Source organism: Agelaius tricolor, unplaced genomic scaffold, assembly GCF_023055355.1.
Source record: "Agelaius tricolor isolate 1412-34295 unplaced genomic scaffold, bAgeTri1.0.p SCAF_1, whole genome shotgun sequence".
Lineage (NCBI taxonomy): Eukaryota > Metazoa > Chordata > Aves > Passeriformes > Icteridae > Agelaius > Agelaius tricolor.
The window spans coordinates 79,578,310-79,593,923 of record NW_027269261.1 but is presented as its reverse complement, the minus strand read 5'-3'; the positions used below and the strand labels follow the sequence as shown (position 1 = coordinate 79,593,923).

At 34.6% G+C, this 15,614-nt stretch overlaps 1 protein-coding gene across 4 annotated transcripts in view; it reads right to left on the bottom strand.

Annotated features, from left to right (window-relative positions):
* The window catches only part of ROCK2 (Rho associated coiled-coil containing protein kinase 2), a 104,331-nt gene that overhangs the window by 16,219 nt on the left and 72,498 nt on the right, over positions 1-15,614 (bottom strand). For 2 of the 4 annotated variants that reach the window (XM_071440758.1, XM_071440777.1), the window contains exons 11-30: positions 14,801-14,866; positions 14,422-14,501; positions 13,968-14,016; positions 13,089-13,224; positions 12,869-12,960; positions 12,375-12,621; positions 11,951-12,057; positions 11,133-11,292; positions 10,304-10,464; positions 9,723-9,907; positions 8,498-8,567; positions 7,068-7,171; positions 6,765-6,951; positions 6,323-6,416; positions 6,118-6,212; positions 5,277-5,456; positions 4,891-5,059; positions 1,865-1,935; positions 816-904; positions 4-82 (exon numbers count right to left, since the gene is read on the bottom strand). In XM_071440758.1, coding sequence (XP_071296859.1) covers positions 4-82; positions 816-904; positions 1,865-1,935; positions 4,891-5,059; positions 5,277-5,456; positions 6,118-6,212; positions 6,323-6,416; positions 6,765-6,951; positions 7,068-7,171; positions 8,498-8,567; positions 9,723-9,907; positions 10,304-10,464; positions 11,133-11,292; positions 11,951-12,057; positions 12,375-12,621; positions 12,869-12,960; positions 13,089-13,224; positions 13,968-14,016; positions 14,422-14,501; positions 14,801-14,866 — 2,421 coding nt within the window. Of the gene's footprint in view, positions 1-3; positions 83-815; positions 905-1,864; positions 1,936-4,890; positions 5,060-5,276; positions 5,457-6,117; positions 6,213-6,322; positions 6,417-6,764; positions 6,952-7,067; positions 7,172-8,497; positions 8,568-9,722; positions 9,908-10,303; positions 10,465-11,132; positions 11,293-11,950; positions 12,058-12,374; positions 12,622-12,868; positions 12,961-13,088; positions 13,225-13,967; positions 14,017-14,421; positions 14,506-14,800; positions 14,867-15,614 lie in introns of all 4 variants that reach the window. The other 2 variants (XM_071440764.1, XM_071440771.1) reach the window with 2 other exon arrangements.

Below are 15,614 nucleotides of genomic sequence, written 5' to 3'. Positions count from 1 at the left end.
TACCTGGAATATCCTAGGAATTTCCTTGGCATCTGCTCTGTACACATCAGTCTGAGTGACTGGTCGGACATGGAAGAGTTTGCTATAGGAAATTGTTTCAATAAGGACAAAAATTAATGTTACCACAATGATAAGTATGACAGATTAAGTTAGAATACAACACACCTCATTAAGGCTTAGAACCATTAAAGATTTGTCAGGTTTGTACAGATTTCTAATCACTTGGTAAAGCCCTGTCTTTCAACTCTGCACATGAACTCCCAAAAACTCTAAATAAAAAGAAGTCACAAGCATCCAGCTACATTTGTGGAAGCACTGAGAAACCATCATCATATGACTTTAATGGCTGCTGGCACCTTTCTAACACAATCCTTTCCCCATGCTCTGAATAGCCATATTCTGCATTTATTAAGAAAATAAATTAACTATATAACCCCCCTGTAAGGCCATGTTGTAGGAGAAAATACATGAATACTGGAATGATATCTTCTCTGCTACAGTTTTCATTACATGCTCTGCTCCCAAGTGTGTGTGAGGAAGGTCTAGCTGAGCTAGTGGGGGCACTTCAGTTACACCAGGGCTCAGTGCAGCTCTCTGGATCAGTCTGAGCCCCACACTGCTCCTCCTGCAGCAGTGCCAACACAGCAAACCCCACTCTGCACCACAGTGGATCCAGCTCTACAGTTCAGATTAAAAAAGCCATGTCCCATGTGATGTGCTCCCAGACTGGACCTCAAAAAGCCCTTTAGTCACAGATCTTTCCAATAGAGTTCACCTACAGATCAGAAGAAGGAAACACACATGGCAACACTTACTCTATATCCAATACCATATGGGGATTAGATTGCTCTTTATCTTGTTCACTGTCATAGAACAGGATCTTCTTGCTGCTTACAATTACATACTGTTAGGAGACAAAAGGATAAAACATGTTTTAATTCAGCTCATCACAGATGTCAAACATGTCACAACAATTATCTAGCACATATGTTGTAGCGATATTTTTCTACAATTTGATTAAATGGTAACTAAGTGGACAGTGGTAGTACTAAGTCCATGCCAAGGAATTCATTGCATAACAAACAAAATTCTGATTACCTGATAAATCAAGTTATATTATCAGATTAACTGATTTTTAAATATATTTAAATATCTATGAAGAAACAAAAATGAAGGTCAGGAAGAAAGTAGGATGTAAACTTTTCCTTTCTATTTTATTGATTTAATTTTCACTTGGACTGGTAGAGAGAGTAACTGTCCTCCTGCCTATTTCATGTGTGCAGGTCACAGCTAATAGGGATCATATTTAAAAAGAGCACTATTATACTTACCAGAATAGCTAGCAATGTTTACTAAAAAGCTAATTACCTAAAAGATGTCCTACTTCCAGTATTTTGCCTAGAATTAACTGTTTGGCAGCAATAAGGAAATTTGTATGAAAATATGTATGTTACATTTTGGACAAAGACTCATCAAAGAGGTTACTGAGAAGCAGTAAACAAATGAAGGCTGCACAAAGAGGAGGAGTAGGTTTTAGTCTTTATCTCCTAAATAAAGAAATTGTCAAGAGCACCTGTTTCCATACTCTGCCTAAATCCAGCTGTGTAATACTGATGGGAATGCTCATGGCATGTAAAAACATCTGAAGATCATGAATGACTCTCACCCCTGGCTATACAAAGAGGTGTCTTAAATTATTGCAATTGTCTTAAGCTGCTCCTCTCACATGTAACTATACCAGTTAACACATTTTATACATTTAAGTAAGGAGAGAACACATAGAAAAACTGAAGAGTTGAAAACTTACAGTAAGTTTGAAGTTGAACCTATGCATGAAACAAAATAATAAATCTGGTTTTCTTACCTTTTTAACCCATCCAAATTTTTTAGTGTTATTTCTAACAGGCATTGATAGCCAGCCTTCCAATCTTGATTCTGAAAAAGAGATATGTATTAAAGAACAGACAAAAAAAATTTGAGACTACTGTGCATTTTAGAAGTTATTGAACATCAATAATAAAGCAAGAGAGCAAACATGAGAAGATGAACTATTTAACAGTATGAGATCTTGCCAAGTTTATCATGGTAAATGTTCAGGAATACATTAAATAATGAACCACTGAATACAGCCAATAACCAGCAATGCAATCACAAAGAAGTAGTAGGAGGAAGGGAAAGAACAAACTTGCAATTATAGCACACACATTCCCTTTAGTAATTTTTTCATGTCTTAAAAGCCTTATGTCTATTGACCATTACCTTTTACAACAGCACCTAAAGATATTAGTACAGACCACACAACATCCAATCCAAGAACAAAAAAAAAAGGCAAATTACCACCACAAATAACCTATATACCCCATATGGGGGAAATGTCAGTTTAGTATTCTAATTCCTACTTTTTGGTCTCTAAATTTTTCTTTTCTCTAATTCTGCCTGTATCTCCTAGGCTTTCTGATCCAAAATAAGTAATTTTTGGCTAACTTTTAGACCTTGCCTGAATTCAACTGCCCTTTCACACACTTGCAGTATTTTATATTACACTGGCACATTTGTCAGATTTGATTTATCAAGAGTATTGAGAGCTCAGCTGTTGTTTGACACACACATTTCAGCAGTCACCAAAAGCTCAACAGGATCACACTTTCCCAGTGCTTGGTAATACATAGGATCACATACCCTTCCACCCTATTTTTGTAGCTGCACGTAACACAAGTATTTCTTCTCCCTATGTTTTATTAAGGGGAACTACTTAATTGCAATAATATTTTTCTAATGAGTTTCCTACCCCAGCAGATAGCCTCTACTACTGCTGAGGAACCTCCAAATCAAAAACAGTGAAGTGTTAAGCATTAACAAAGACAAAACCATGGAACTAGCAGAAACATACTCCAAAATTACAAAAACTATTTTTCTTCTTATCAAGAGGGCATTTGCATGTTCCTGCCCACGTTTAACACAGTGTAACAAATAATTACTAGATATTCATAGAATTCTTTTTGTGTTAGAGAGACTTAAAGCAAGATACACAGATACACACTGTCTTCAGTGTCCATTGCCCTGCAAGCAATGCTGTTGAGGACCTATTTTAATAAACAATCAAGTACATGAAACAATCAAGTTCTGTAACATTTGTTTTGCCTCATACCTGCCACCTTATATTGTTCCTTTCAACTACACCTTATAGAAAGTGTAGTAAGCATCAAAAAATAGTCTAGCCCATATCCAGGAAGCAGAAGTAGAGCAAAAAAAATCTATATGTCTCCTATTTCCTCAAATATGATTTTCCTATTTTTCTCTGTAACTTGTAATACAGATTAAATTAGACAAAATGGAGAGCTTCTTATTATAGTTCTTCAATTCTGGTGTCCATTCAATACTAACAGATCAGAAAAAGGGCAGAATATTCCAAACTTCTCAAAATACATGCTTATAAACACTAGGACACTATCCTACCTCAAATATTTTGTAATTATGTCAGCAAAAAATCTCATCTTAGCTAAGATTTTTACTTTAGAACAAAGCAAATCCATGTGCATACCACAACAGCAGCTAACAAGGTAAAAAATACATATGTAAGTTTTCTTTCATTAGAAGCTTCAAAGCAAAAACCAGAGAATGAGGGAAATAGAGGAAATAGAAGAAATTCTTTACTCTAGTTTGATGAAGTAATGTCAAAATACCAAAAGAGGTCCTACCACCTTCAGTGGAAAGGTATTCACACTTTAAAGGAATCTCATGTGAAACAGAGAAATTTGAATGCAATAAAAAAGCCACCTCTAACATTAACACTAAACAAAAGCTTTGTTAAAAGGGTGTATGTATAGTCACATAAAATGAATATGGAATTAATAAAACAGGGCCTTATCACTCATAATATACTTTTAAGGCAAAACAATGTAATATTCAGGACAATTAATTTCTACAAGAAAATCATATATGTTTAGATGTGAGCCGTTAGATATTTCCACACTCCACTTAAACACAAAGATTTGACCTTTTGGTGTTCAGTACCTTAGGGTCATACAGAGAGCTGCAGATACTGTGTAGAACTATCTTGGAAACAAGCCATAAGGCTAATTTATTCAATGACTCAACAAAAATGGTGGGTTTGTAACTGTCAGCAAGCATTTGCAAACATTTAGAGAAAACAGGCCAGTTATTTGTTCATGCAAACTTTCTCATGTCTTTGATGGCAATGTTTACTGCTGCTGCAGCATGTTATCTGCCACATTTGGTTTATGAGTCTTTCATTATGTATTAATAGTGTTAGTTCTGAAACAAAAAATAACACAATAAGAACAAAATCAAACGGTTCTCAGGGGTGTCACCTGTGCTATCAGCTTCTGTAGGGCTGTGGGAACAAGACAAAGGTTCTTCCTCTGAGTCAGAATCGGAATCAAGAAGCATGCGAGAACTGGAAGGCTTAGTGGCAATACTGACAGAGGTAGAAGAGTGCTGATAGGTAAAGGACATGGATTCCATAGTGTGGGATTGAGTGATATGGACTAAACATAAAGCATAAAGGAGGAAAAGTAGAAAAGAAGTCAAAATAGAATCTCTAAGAGAGTATTAGTTTTACATTTTATCACATACACACAATAATTGCAAAGTAACCACCAAGATAAAGTGAAGAAAAATTTAGTTCTAATGGAGCACAACAGAATTTTAAAAAAATTTCTTTAAATAAATATAAGGTGAAGTATTACAACAGACAGATTTAGTTAGCAGGTGAGCAAGTGATCACTGTCAAAGGATTGGTAAGATAGTAGAAATAGATGAAGATGAGAATCACAGAATCATCAGACCATCAATTTAATACTCCAGAATCTATGGAAAAACACTGGTATGAACCTAGTTAATGCAGAAATATTAACAAAATTAACATACCAGGGAATCCATCATCTGCCTCAGCCTCTCCAGGTCCACTGCCTATGCTACTGTTGTCCAGGCCAATGTGCAGTGACTGCAGCTGGGAGCGAAGCTGTTCAATGTCACTGTCTTTGCTGTCCAGAGTCATCTGCAGTTCGATCCGTATCTGACTCTCTTCTGCTATTTGCTGCAGGGATAAATTGCAAGATTTCCTATTATCACAATATTTGGTTACTCAGAGAAAATTATGCAGAATTTGTAGCCAATCTCAATATACATTCTGTGTATTTCTTCTGGTTGGGGAAATTCAAAAATAGAGACTGGATATGTTACCTTAAAGTCTGTATCAACAGTAAGATTTTACAGAAAATACTCCCATGTTTATATTTATAAAAGGATCTTACTGCCTGCATTTCATTTATTTCCTTCTGATATTTGATCATCATCTGGGTTAACTTTTCTCGTTCAGACTTCAGTTCCATATGCAGCTTCCTATTTTCTTTTTCCTTCCGCCGTACATCAGTGTCAGCTCCACGTTTGACTGGACCCTTCCGATTCATGATTTCGGCCAATTTATTCACAGCCTTCCCATGGGAAAGAAAAAAGTGACAAAAACCACACTAATAAATACATAGAGTTAAGTTTTGAAGAAATAAAGTCTTCTCTCCATCTATAACCAAGCACTTCTAACTATAAATTAAGATCTCTGCAATCCAGTATTACAAGCTTGCTTTAATTCAATGTATTACACAAAATATAAAAGAAGGTAATGATGCCCTTTTTACTTGAAGCAAGCATTAGCTGTGTGAGCACTTTCACTCATTTAAATAATCCCTTCCATTTTCACTACATAGACTCAAAATATGTCTCTGTATTAAAATGCCACTTGTTCTAAAAACAATTTAGATTAAAATCAGAAATGTCCTCCTTTACAGAATTTGTAGAGATATATAAATCAAGATTGAAACCAGTAACATATCAAATAATTTGAAGGAAATGAAGGCTTCTGCTGGTGGAATACATCTGGATTAGAAGTTCCTCTATTATGAATCATAAGGATTCAGTTTCACTACATTGAAAGTCTACTCAGAAGAAGGGGAAAAAACCCCAATATATTTTCTTTCAGAGCAAAAACAAATTAAGCAATACTGGTATATATCAATAGTTTATAAAGGAAAGTAATTTACTAAAAATTATTTGATTCATGAACATTGTGTCTACATGCATTTGAATATATTTGCTTACCTGGGTTTTTAATGTTCTTTCATTCAACAACTGTTTCTCAAATTGTGCTTTAATATTTCCTACATTTGCTTCTTCTTCTTTTAGCTTTGTAATTTCTGTAGCAAGATAATTAAAATCTATGAAAACTCATGACAAATGCATATAGTACTATTAAAGAACAAACCTAGTTTCAATTTAAATCCAATTTGGTTCAGAGATTACGTACGTTCTTGTGCTTCCTTCAGTTTATTGTTTAGTTCTTCTTTCTCATTAGCAAGGTTAGCCACATCACTAGTTAGTGTCCTATTTGCTTCCTCCAACTAAAAAAAAAAAAAAAAGGACATGTGAACATGTAACAAATCTCATTTGGCAAACAAAGCAGCATTACAAGACAGAAGAAAATGCTGCAGAGTGAGACCAGGATAAGGATAAGAGGACTTGCTGTAAGAGGGGTAGGGGCACAAAAGAAAGAATGGTCAGAGAAATGCATGGAAGAAACACAGTAAGAGTTCTTAAATTCTTATGAATTTCAATCATAAGAAATAAATATTTTCCAAAGATTAGATATACTTGTATATCTCTAAATCTGCTAAAGAGCAATGGATAACTCAAACTGCAAATAAAGCTCACATACAATGTCTACCAAAATTACAGATCATGTAACTCACTGAGGCTATGGTGGCATCTTTCTCAGTAAGTTCCTGTTTATGCCTTGCCATCATCTCTTTAATCTCCAGCTCTTTCATAATCTTCTCTTTTTCCAAATCAGAGTACTGTTCTTCAGCAATGGAACGGGCAAGTTGTTCTGAATCTGCTTTTGTCAAAGTAATCTCTAGCTGAGCAGCCAAGGAATCTCTGCAAATTATTGATATATACTTTTAACTTTAAAATGGGTAGGTTAGGAAGGAAAGAAAACAACAAAAAGCCATCCTGATCCTTTATGTATTACCAGTCCAACTAGCAAAACCTACCTCTCATCCTGTAACTCTTGTATCTTCTGCTGCATTTCTTTACAAATTTTGGTCTTTTCCTCACATTCTTCTTTAAGTTCTCGAACTTGTGTCTTATAAAGAGTCTAGAATTTAAAGTTGGAAAGAAAATGATGTGATTTCTATACTCTTGAAGGTCCACAAAATTTATACAAGTTGACATGGTATGCAGTTCCTTAATCACAACTAATTAGAGTATAATTGTGCAATGCCTTCTTGAAACTTATCTAAATATCATCATCATTCACAAATGTGCTTTGGTTATTTTACTTTGTTGTTTTTCCTTTTTTAATTTATATATTTATGAATGGGTAGATGTATGATTTACATTTTCTTTGTTTGTATACATACTTCTAAAGATACTCTAAATGTGAAAATCACTATTTTGTACAAAATCAGAAGTATCAGAAGCAGAGAAAATAATTAATTTATTTTTCTCTACTATTTTAAATCTTTATCTCATGTAATTAGGCATGTGGAGTTTAGATTCTAATCATCCGAATCCATAAAACCAATATGACAGTTAAAGAAGAAAAAGAAATACAGGAATAAGGGAAAACCAATTAGAAAATAATTTGAAATTTAAAAATTTCACAGAATCAATATAAATTTAGAACTCTGAAGAAAATGAAAGAAACATTATATTGCTCTGTCCATTCAAATGACTGACTACAGGTCAAGTAACAGACGACTCTAAGTGTACTTACTGCAGGGATTTCAAGACAGATTGCCTCTCTGGCCCATCTACAGCAGTCAACTGACCTCAATTCTCCCTTTCTTTCCTTTAACAGGTGTAACATTTTAATCTATAAAACTTTAGGTAGGCCTCCTCCTCACTGACCTAAATCCACAAGGAAATCTTAATTTTCCATTAATATTGAAACAAGCCTTTTGGCATCTCATGCAGTGACTGGCTGTGCACTGTTAATAAAAATTGACCTCCACATGCCAGTGATGATGTTTTAGGTATGCTACCTATTTATTCTGGTGCACCTTGCCACAATAAATGAAAAACTCCCAACAGATCACTACCAAGTTTGGTCGTAATGCAAAATTTCCTTCTGAGTGGTAGATGCACATGTATTGTCACATCACATGAGAATTCAACTCTTCTCTACCATACAGTGTGGAAAAGGCTTAAAACATGCACAAGATTATTCACATTGTGGAAAAATGAGCTGCTTCACTCCTCCCTCTGAACTCCCCATGAAAGCTGCGACATTTCTCAACATAAGCTGTTTTGTGCTGCTCAGTGATCAAGATCAAGGCAGCAGACAACAGTGGAGACAGGCACAAGAAAAACAAGTAGCTTTGGGTTAGAGATGTGAAATGTCTGATAGCTGAGGGGAAGAAGAAAAGCTAACATACTCAGCAAACAGATTAATATTTAAAAAAAGCAGCATAAAACATACTGAGAAATATTGCTCAGCTTCGAGCTGGTCTTGAAGCTCTTTCATTTGTCCATCTGCATCTTGACGTTCCCTAGAAAGGAAGAACATGCTTTAGAGATATGAAGATATTCCAAAGCAGTAAACAGAAAAGACAGCAATCACACTCTTGAGATCTCCAGCAATTTTTTGATCTAAGTATCATCAGCTATTAAACCTGAAGTTTCCTCTGGGTACCAGCTCTCTTTTTCACTTGTACAGCTGAGAATACTGCACTAATAACAAGTCAGTTTAATGCTAACACACTAACTACAACAATGTCACAAAGTTTAACTGGTAAGAGACACTGACGAAGTAAACAGCCACCAACAGAATCTTATTTCCATGTATAATGTCACTGATCTGACTGGTTGTTTTAGGTCTCTTGTTTGCTAGAGCACAGTGTGTGAACGTCTGTACTCCTTGACATGCATATTTTCTTGAATTCATCTGTTATTTAAACAAGTCAGTTCCATAACAACAGAAATGTAGCAGAAAAGACTTCTGCCAGTGTTCCACATTATGGCCACCTTCTACATGACTAACTGCATCTTGCTGACAGAAAGGCAAAGCACAGGGGGACAAAACATGCAAAATCATAAAGGAGCTAGGATTGAGATTCATCTGATACATGTGGTAATCTGGTCTTTTCATTCACAAGAAAGTTTTTTATGTAAAAAAAAAAAAAATTCTTTCCTTACTTCCTATCAGGTGCAAATACTACTTGTAAAACCTTGAAGAACTCCTGATTGAAGGTCCAACAGATGTGTTATCTGTAGAACTAGATATTTCCAATGGTTATGCTTCATAGCTCTGTAGCAGTATTCATTTCCAACTCTGATAAGCTCTCCTAGACTAATAATTCCAGTAACTTTCCTCTTCACCGAAGTCCTACATCATTAAAAAAAAGTACCTAGACCTTCAGTTAAATAAGTGTTTCTCTGAAGTTTTCAGACTCATATTTAAGCTGTGTTTTCTAAGATTTTCAGGATAACAAACATCTTTTAATACAAACCTATACATCGCTGAATCACTAGGGCAAGTCACATTTAGAGTCACTGTAAATCATTTTAAAGAACAATGAGGTTTCGCACTGTAGCATGGCATACTCTTTGCAGCAATTTTTTAAAATAAATTTTGCTCCCAGCTTTTGTTCCAAAAATATTTCAAATCAGTAACATGACTAAAACATATAGAGCAACTTGCATACTTGCGGAGTTCATTGTTTTGTTTTTCCAGACTTAATTTGATTTCCTGAAGGTGGTTATTCTCCTGTTTTAACTGCTTCTCCGACATTCTCAAGGTGTTGACCTGCTGTGTTTGCATCTTGAGGTCATTTTGAGTGAGACAGCGCTTCTGTGTTTCTTGCTCTATTTTTAATGTCAAGTTTTTTACCTGAAAAAGAAGCAGAAACCTATGAATTTTACAGATCTAAACAGGAAAACAACATTTAAACAGTCTCTAATTGACTTCTTTTACATCTCTTGGTAAATCAAAGCTGCTTCCTGAATAAAAGCATTAGCATACATTAAATTACCTAGTTTTTCCATGTCAATCTCACAGCATTTACCACTATAGAGGACAAACCTTTTAACATGAATAATGCTGAAATATATCAGAAAATGACACCACATTCCATGAAGTAGACTTTTCAAAGTTTCAAAGGCAGAGAAGGAAAACTTTGTTGCCGTTTTCATTCACAAATATTCCTAAATACAGCTATAACAGGAAAAATAATAGGACATTGAAACCAATGTTTGGCTCAAGACTCCTTTTGCCAGTGTTCCTTACATCTTCACTCAGTATATCCTTTTGCCGAAGGAGCTCATTTATCTTCTGCTGCGACTGTTTGAGATCACAGTCCAACATGGAGCGCTGCTTCTCAGCTTCCAACAGCCGATTTTCTACTTTCTGCTTCAAAGCTCTCTCTTCCAAAAGTTTCTTTTCCATTTCTGTCAAGTAAAAATGACATCAGTGAAGTGTAAACAGCAGATTTTGGAGGCCAAAGGGAAGAGGATGTCTACCCTGTACTAACAATAAGCTACATGTTTTTCCTTTTAAAACTGAAGAGAAAGACTACTTAGAAGTGATTAATTAAAATTTTCACAGTAAATACATGCCCAGAGGATGCTTTTTCAAGCATTTCTGACAGAGCTATTTCCTACTTTTGAGCTTGTAGATAACTTCCAGTTTATTTGCAACACCTCTGAGATGAACAAAATGGGTGGAATTTTAAAAATAAAATATTTAAATCTACTGTGCTCTGACTGTGATAATCTAAAATCTAAGAGCTGAAGCTGTTTGAGAACCTGATAGGCCAAGTGACTCAGCCATTATTACTGAATCATTCTTCTTCTTTTGAAGATCTGCATGATCAAATTTTTTGTGAATGCTCTGCGATTGGAAGGACAGGATCTGTAGGTAGCTTTTTAATTAGCTGCCATAAACACAAGCTATTAATTCAAAAGTAAGAGCTATCTTCTGGATTTTCTTGGCAATTATCCCTTCCTTCAGGATACTTCAGTTGTCATGAGATGCACCAGAATATGCACAGTAAAAGATTCTATTATCTACTTTGTACAATTCACACCTAAGTCCAACTGTGATGTCAAATACATACCTTTCATGGCTTCAGATTTTGCTTCCTCTATAGACTCATAGATCTTATTTTTGTCTGCTAATCGTGCTTTTGTGGCTTTATGTTCAGCTTCTTCTTGTTCAAGGTTCTGCTGCATAACTTTAAATTTATATGTCATATCTATTTCCATGTTGCTCTTTTCCTGTTAAAGAAAAAATAACATTGAAATAAAACACTAAATACACCAGGTTAGTGGCAGAATTTCGAACAACAGTAACATGCTGCTTGGAAGGATGCTTGGAGTAGAAGAGAGGAGCTCATGCTAAGGAGCTGAGAACTCATTTCCATAAATGTTTTTTTCTGAATGCCAAAGTGCTCTAAAAATGTACAATGACATCCCCAGTTGCAAACAATTACAGAATTCTGCCTTAACAACCAACATTCTGTAGTAACAGCAGCTCAAAGATTAAGTTTATTGAAGAAATTTTTCAAGCTTTTTGCTTCAGTAACAAATTTGTTTAAAAATCCTATTTGCAGAGGCTCTTTTATTTTTGGCAATAACGAGAGTTTAAAAAAACCCCACACATGAAATGAAATGTAGCTACTGTACTGTTAAGGTACACACCACAGTACATAATTAAGTTCTTAAGTACTTTAGAAGTAAAATGTATCATGATTATATGGGAAATTGTCTTTTTTTCCCCACGTCTCAAATTGAATAAAAAAAAAAAAACCTGAAAACAAGAAAACAAGGCTTATTCTTTTGTATAGGTTTAGTTGCAATTACTCACATAATAAAAGTACAATTTCAAAAATTCTGTTAGAATGTAACCCCAATGTTAATTTAGCAGTGCTGTTACCTTTTCTAAATCTGTGAGCTTTTCCTGCAATTGTCTTTTCTCCATTTCCAGTTTGGCTAATGCACTCTTTCCATTTTTCACTTCTTCTTCAAGGCTAGATATTCGACCTTAAAATTACCAAAATATTAATGAGGCTGTGGTCAGTGTGTGAAAACAAGACTGCATTTTATCTATTTAGAGATAACATTTAAAAAAATGTAACAGCTTCTGATTCTGACTATTAAGAATGTCTCCTTTTGCGGTGATTCTAAAGGTTTTCAATAATGTTTTATAGATGTCACTTACACATTTTCTCTTAAATGCTATTCACATTATGTAACATTTTATAAAACAGCACACTTACCTAGTCAGTCTGAAACTCAAATAACACCACCCACACCAGAAACAAGACGCAATCTTAACTTCAGAAGATTTGTAGAAATACCTTGTAAATCACTGATAATCTCTGATCCATGACTTCGATCTCTCCTTTCTGATTCTAGAGCTGACTGAAGATTGAGATACTCCTTCTCCAGTTTGAGTTTTGCATTCTCTAGCAGGCAGTTCTTATCTTGTAGTTCTCTATTATTAATTTCCAGCTGCTGGATTTGCTTTGTGCTTTCTGTCTGGTTCTTCCTTAACCTGGCTGCAGTATCAGACTCTGAGCGCAGCAAAGAATTGGCTTCATCCAACTAAGATTGATAAAAACATACTTCAGAAACAATTAAAATATAAAGCCCACTATTTCTACTACAAAATACTAGGTTTTATGGATTAAAGAAGTAAGGAGTATATTTTAAGATTACTTTTGAACACCAAAACCTAACAAGAAAGAACAGCTTTTAAAACCCAATCACACATTTCAAATTCCTCCACTGTTACCAAAATCTGTACTTCAAGCAGTGATTATTTTAAAATATATGTATAAAGCTGATATACCTGTCTTTGTAGTTGATTGATTTTTTCATTGGATATTTGAGAGTTCTGATTCCTCTTTTTTAAATCTTCAAGTTGGTCTTTCAAACTGTTAACTGCAACAAAAACAATTCAACATTGTTAATCACTGTCATGAAAACACTTCAATTGTAACTATAATTTATTTATTTTAAGTATTAAAAACCCACATCAAAATGGAACCTTCAAGCATGGTTCAACATACCCTCATTTTCCAAATTGCGTTTCTTATCTGCTTCATGTTCTGCTTTCCTCTGGTACTCTGTGTTCTTATGCTGAAGAAGAGCCTTCTCTCTCTCTAACTGCCTGACTGCAGACTCTACATTCTTCCTTGAAGTTATCTGGATATATTTAAAAAAACACACCACTAATTACACACACAGGAGTGGTATTCTTTTACGATAAAAACCCAGCTCATGCACTCCGTTTAGTCTGGAATGGAGGAAGCCAGTCCATCTGCCTGCTGCAAATCCTACGTATCAGAACACGTGGTCAAATCCAGCCTGGGATGTAAATGGCCAGGAGCTTTACAATTTAAATACTGTTTGATCATCTGAATTTGACAAACCTGGTAGACCTGCCTAAGCAGTCACTCTGGGAGCAGAGAAACATACATGTAAAGGTAAGGTCTTGACGTGCACTTGCATGAGCCATACATTTAGTTGTACAAAGCCACATCTAAATTTGTAGAAGCAGTAAAGTGCAAAGCTGGGTAAGAAATAGGGTCCTTTTACTAACACCAAATAATCCAAAGCATGGTTTTCTTCCTCTGGAAACTACTGGAAATTACTCTTACACCTTCAGTTTTTAAAATCTGTATGGGATATTTGTGTCATGCTGTCTGCCAACTTAAAAATATGGTAAAAATCTAGTTCTAGAAAAAAATATGCAGTTACAGTACAGAAATCATAATGAAAATATTTTAGCAGTGACAACAATTTCATGCTTGTGAACACCAAGAAATCAGCTGGTGTTATTTGCTATAAAATATACAGCTACTCAAAAGCAATTTGCTGTTATTGAAGGGAAAAATCCACACACAAATGATTAAGTTCTAATTCCAGTAAGAAATCTATGGCCTTACCTCTTCATCGAGCTCTTTCGCTATCTTCTCTAAACGAACACTTGTAGACCTGAAGAAATTTGAAAAATAATTTTAAACCCTGCTGATGATACAGAAATTAGAATGTTTGGATGTGTTTCACTAATTTTATGTAAGGTGCTTTTGTCTCATTATTTTTATGCAAGATATTCTATTTTAAGCAAAAAACATGAAACCTCAAGGACTGGTGAAATCACTAAACAGTGAGATTCTTATAGGGAACTAAAGCAAAAAAAAACCTCAACAAACCCCCAAAAAACCACTCCAGTAGTCAGAGGAGTAGCAAGAATTAAGCCAGCAACTTACAGTGAGGCCTGCTTGCAGGGCTGGGAATCCCCAAAGTGGATTGGGGATTAAAATGCTTTTAAGCATTCAAAAACAAAAGGTCTAATGAAACATCTTTATAAACATACCAAACATGTTGAAACATTCTCACCTGTACTTCTGTTCTAGTTCATCTTTGGCTTGTAATTCATTACTGAGCTGTTCTTCTAGCTTGCTTAGTTTATTCTGAAACTGTGTAAAATGTCAAAAAAGCATGACCCATGTATAAAAACACTTTCACAGAAAACAAATGCAATTCAATCAAATAAAAAATAAGGGAAAGTGAGGAAAATTAATTCAATCTTCCAGTATATTATTTTAAAACCATCACTAGAAGGTTACATCTTTACAAGGCATTAATTCTGATAATTTTGAATATATGGATTTATAGCAACAAAATTTGCTGCATACTGAATTGAATTGAACCATCACAGAATTATGTGCCACAGATTGTGCGTCATTAAATTTATATGGGCAAAAAACATTGTTACCCGCCCTTTGTTGTGCTCTGTAGCCAGAGACTTTCCACTGGAGCAGTTGTTTTTGGATAGCATTTTCTAAACGAAATGAAAAAATAAAAAAGGGGTGTACATGACCAAATTAGACAATATTAAATAATATGGCTAAACATGTTCAATGACCTCACATAAAGAAGAATTTCTTAGTCTCATACCTTAAAAGCTAATGAACACTTTGGAAATGCTTTGGTTTGCTTACTAAAGTATTTTTGAGAAATAATTGATAGTCCATTACACAAATATTAATGAAATAAATTAATAAATTCTGGATTAATCTCATGACTTCAGGCTTTCAAACGCATTTCTTTTCCTCCCTTCCTCCTCTTCCTCTACCCCCCAAACAAAAAATGTAAAAACGTGGTTTTCCAAAACACTTTATAATTGTTACAATTAGAAGATTTCCACAACAGGAACATTGAAAAGGACATCAAAACCAGAGATTTGTTGCTTGAGAAAATACAAATAACATAAGTTGTCAGAAGTGAAATGCAAAGTTTTACCATCTGCATTTACAAACACAACATAAAGAAAACATCATGAATGTGACCATATGTATTTTAAACAGCAGTACCATTTCTATTTAAAAGGTGAAGTCTAAAACTATTCATCATTCATCAATGACAGGAAGGAAGTGGAGTCTCATAAACTTGTGCATTTAAATTTATCTGATCAATACATAATGCATTTCCTTTATGTATTTTTTAAACTTTGAAAAGGAATTGTAAGTTTTAAGAAATGTTAACAACATACTATCTACATTTGAATAATACAAATGTTTAAGTAAGTA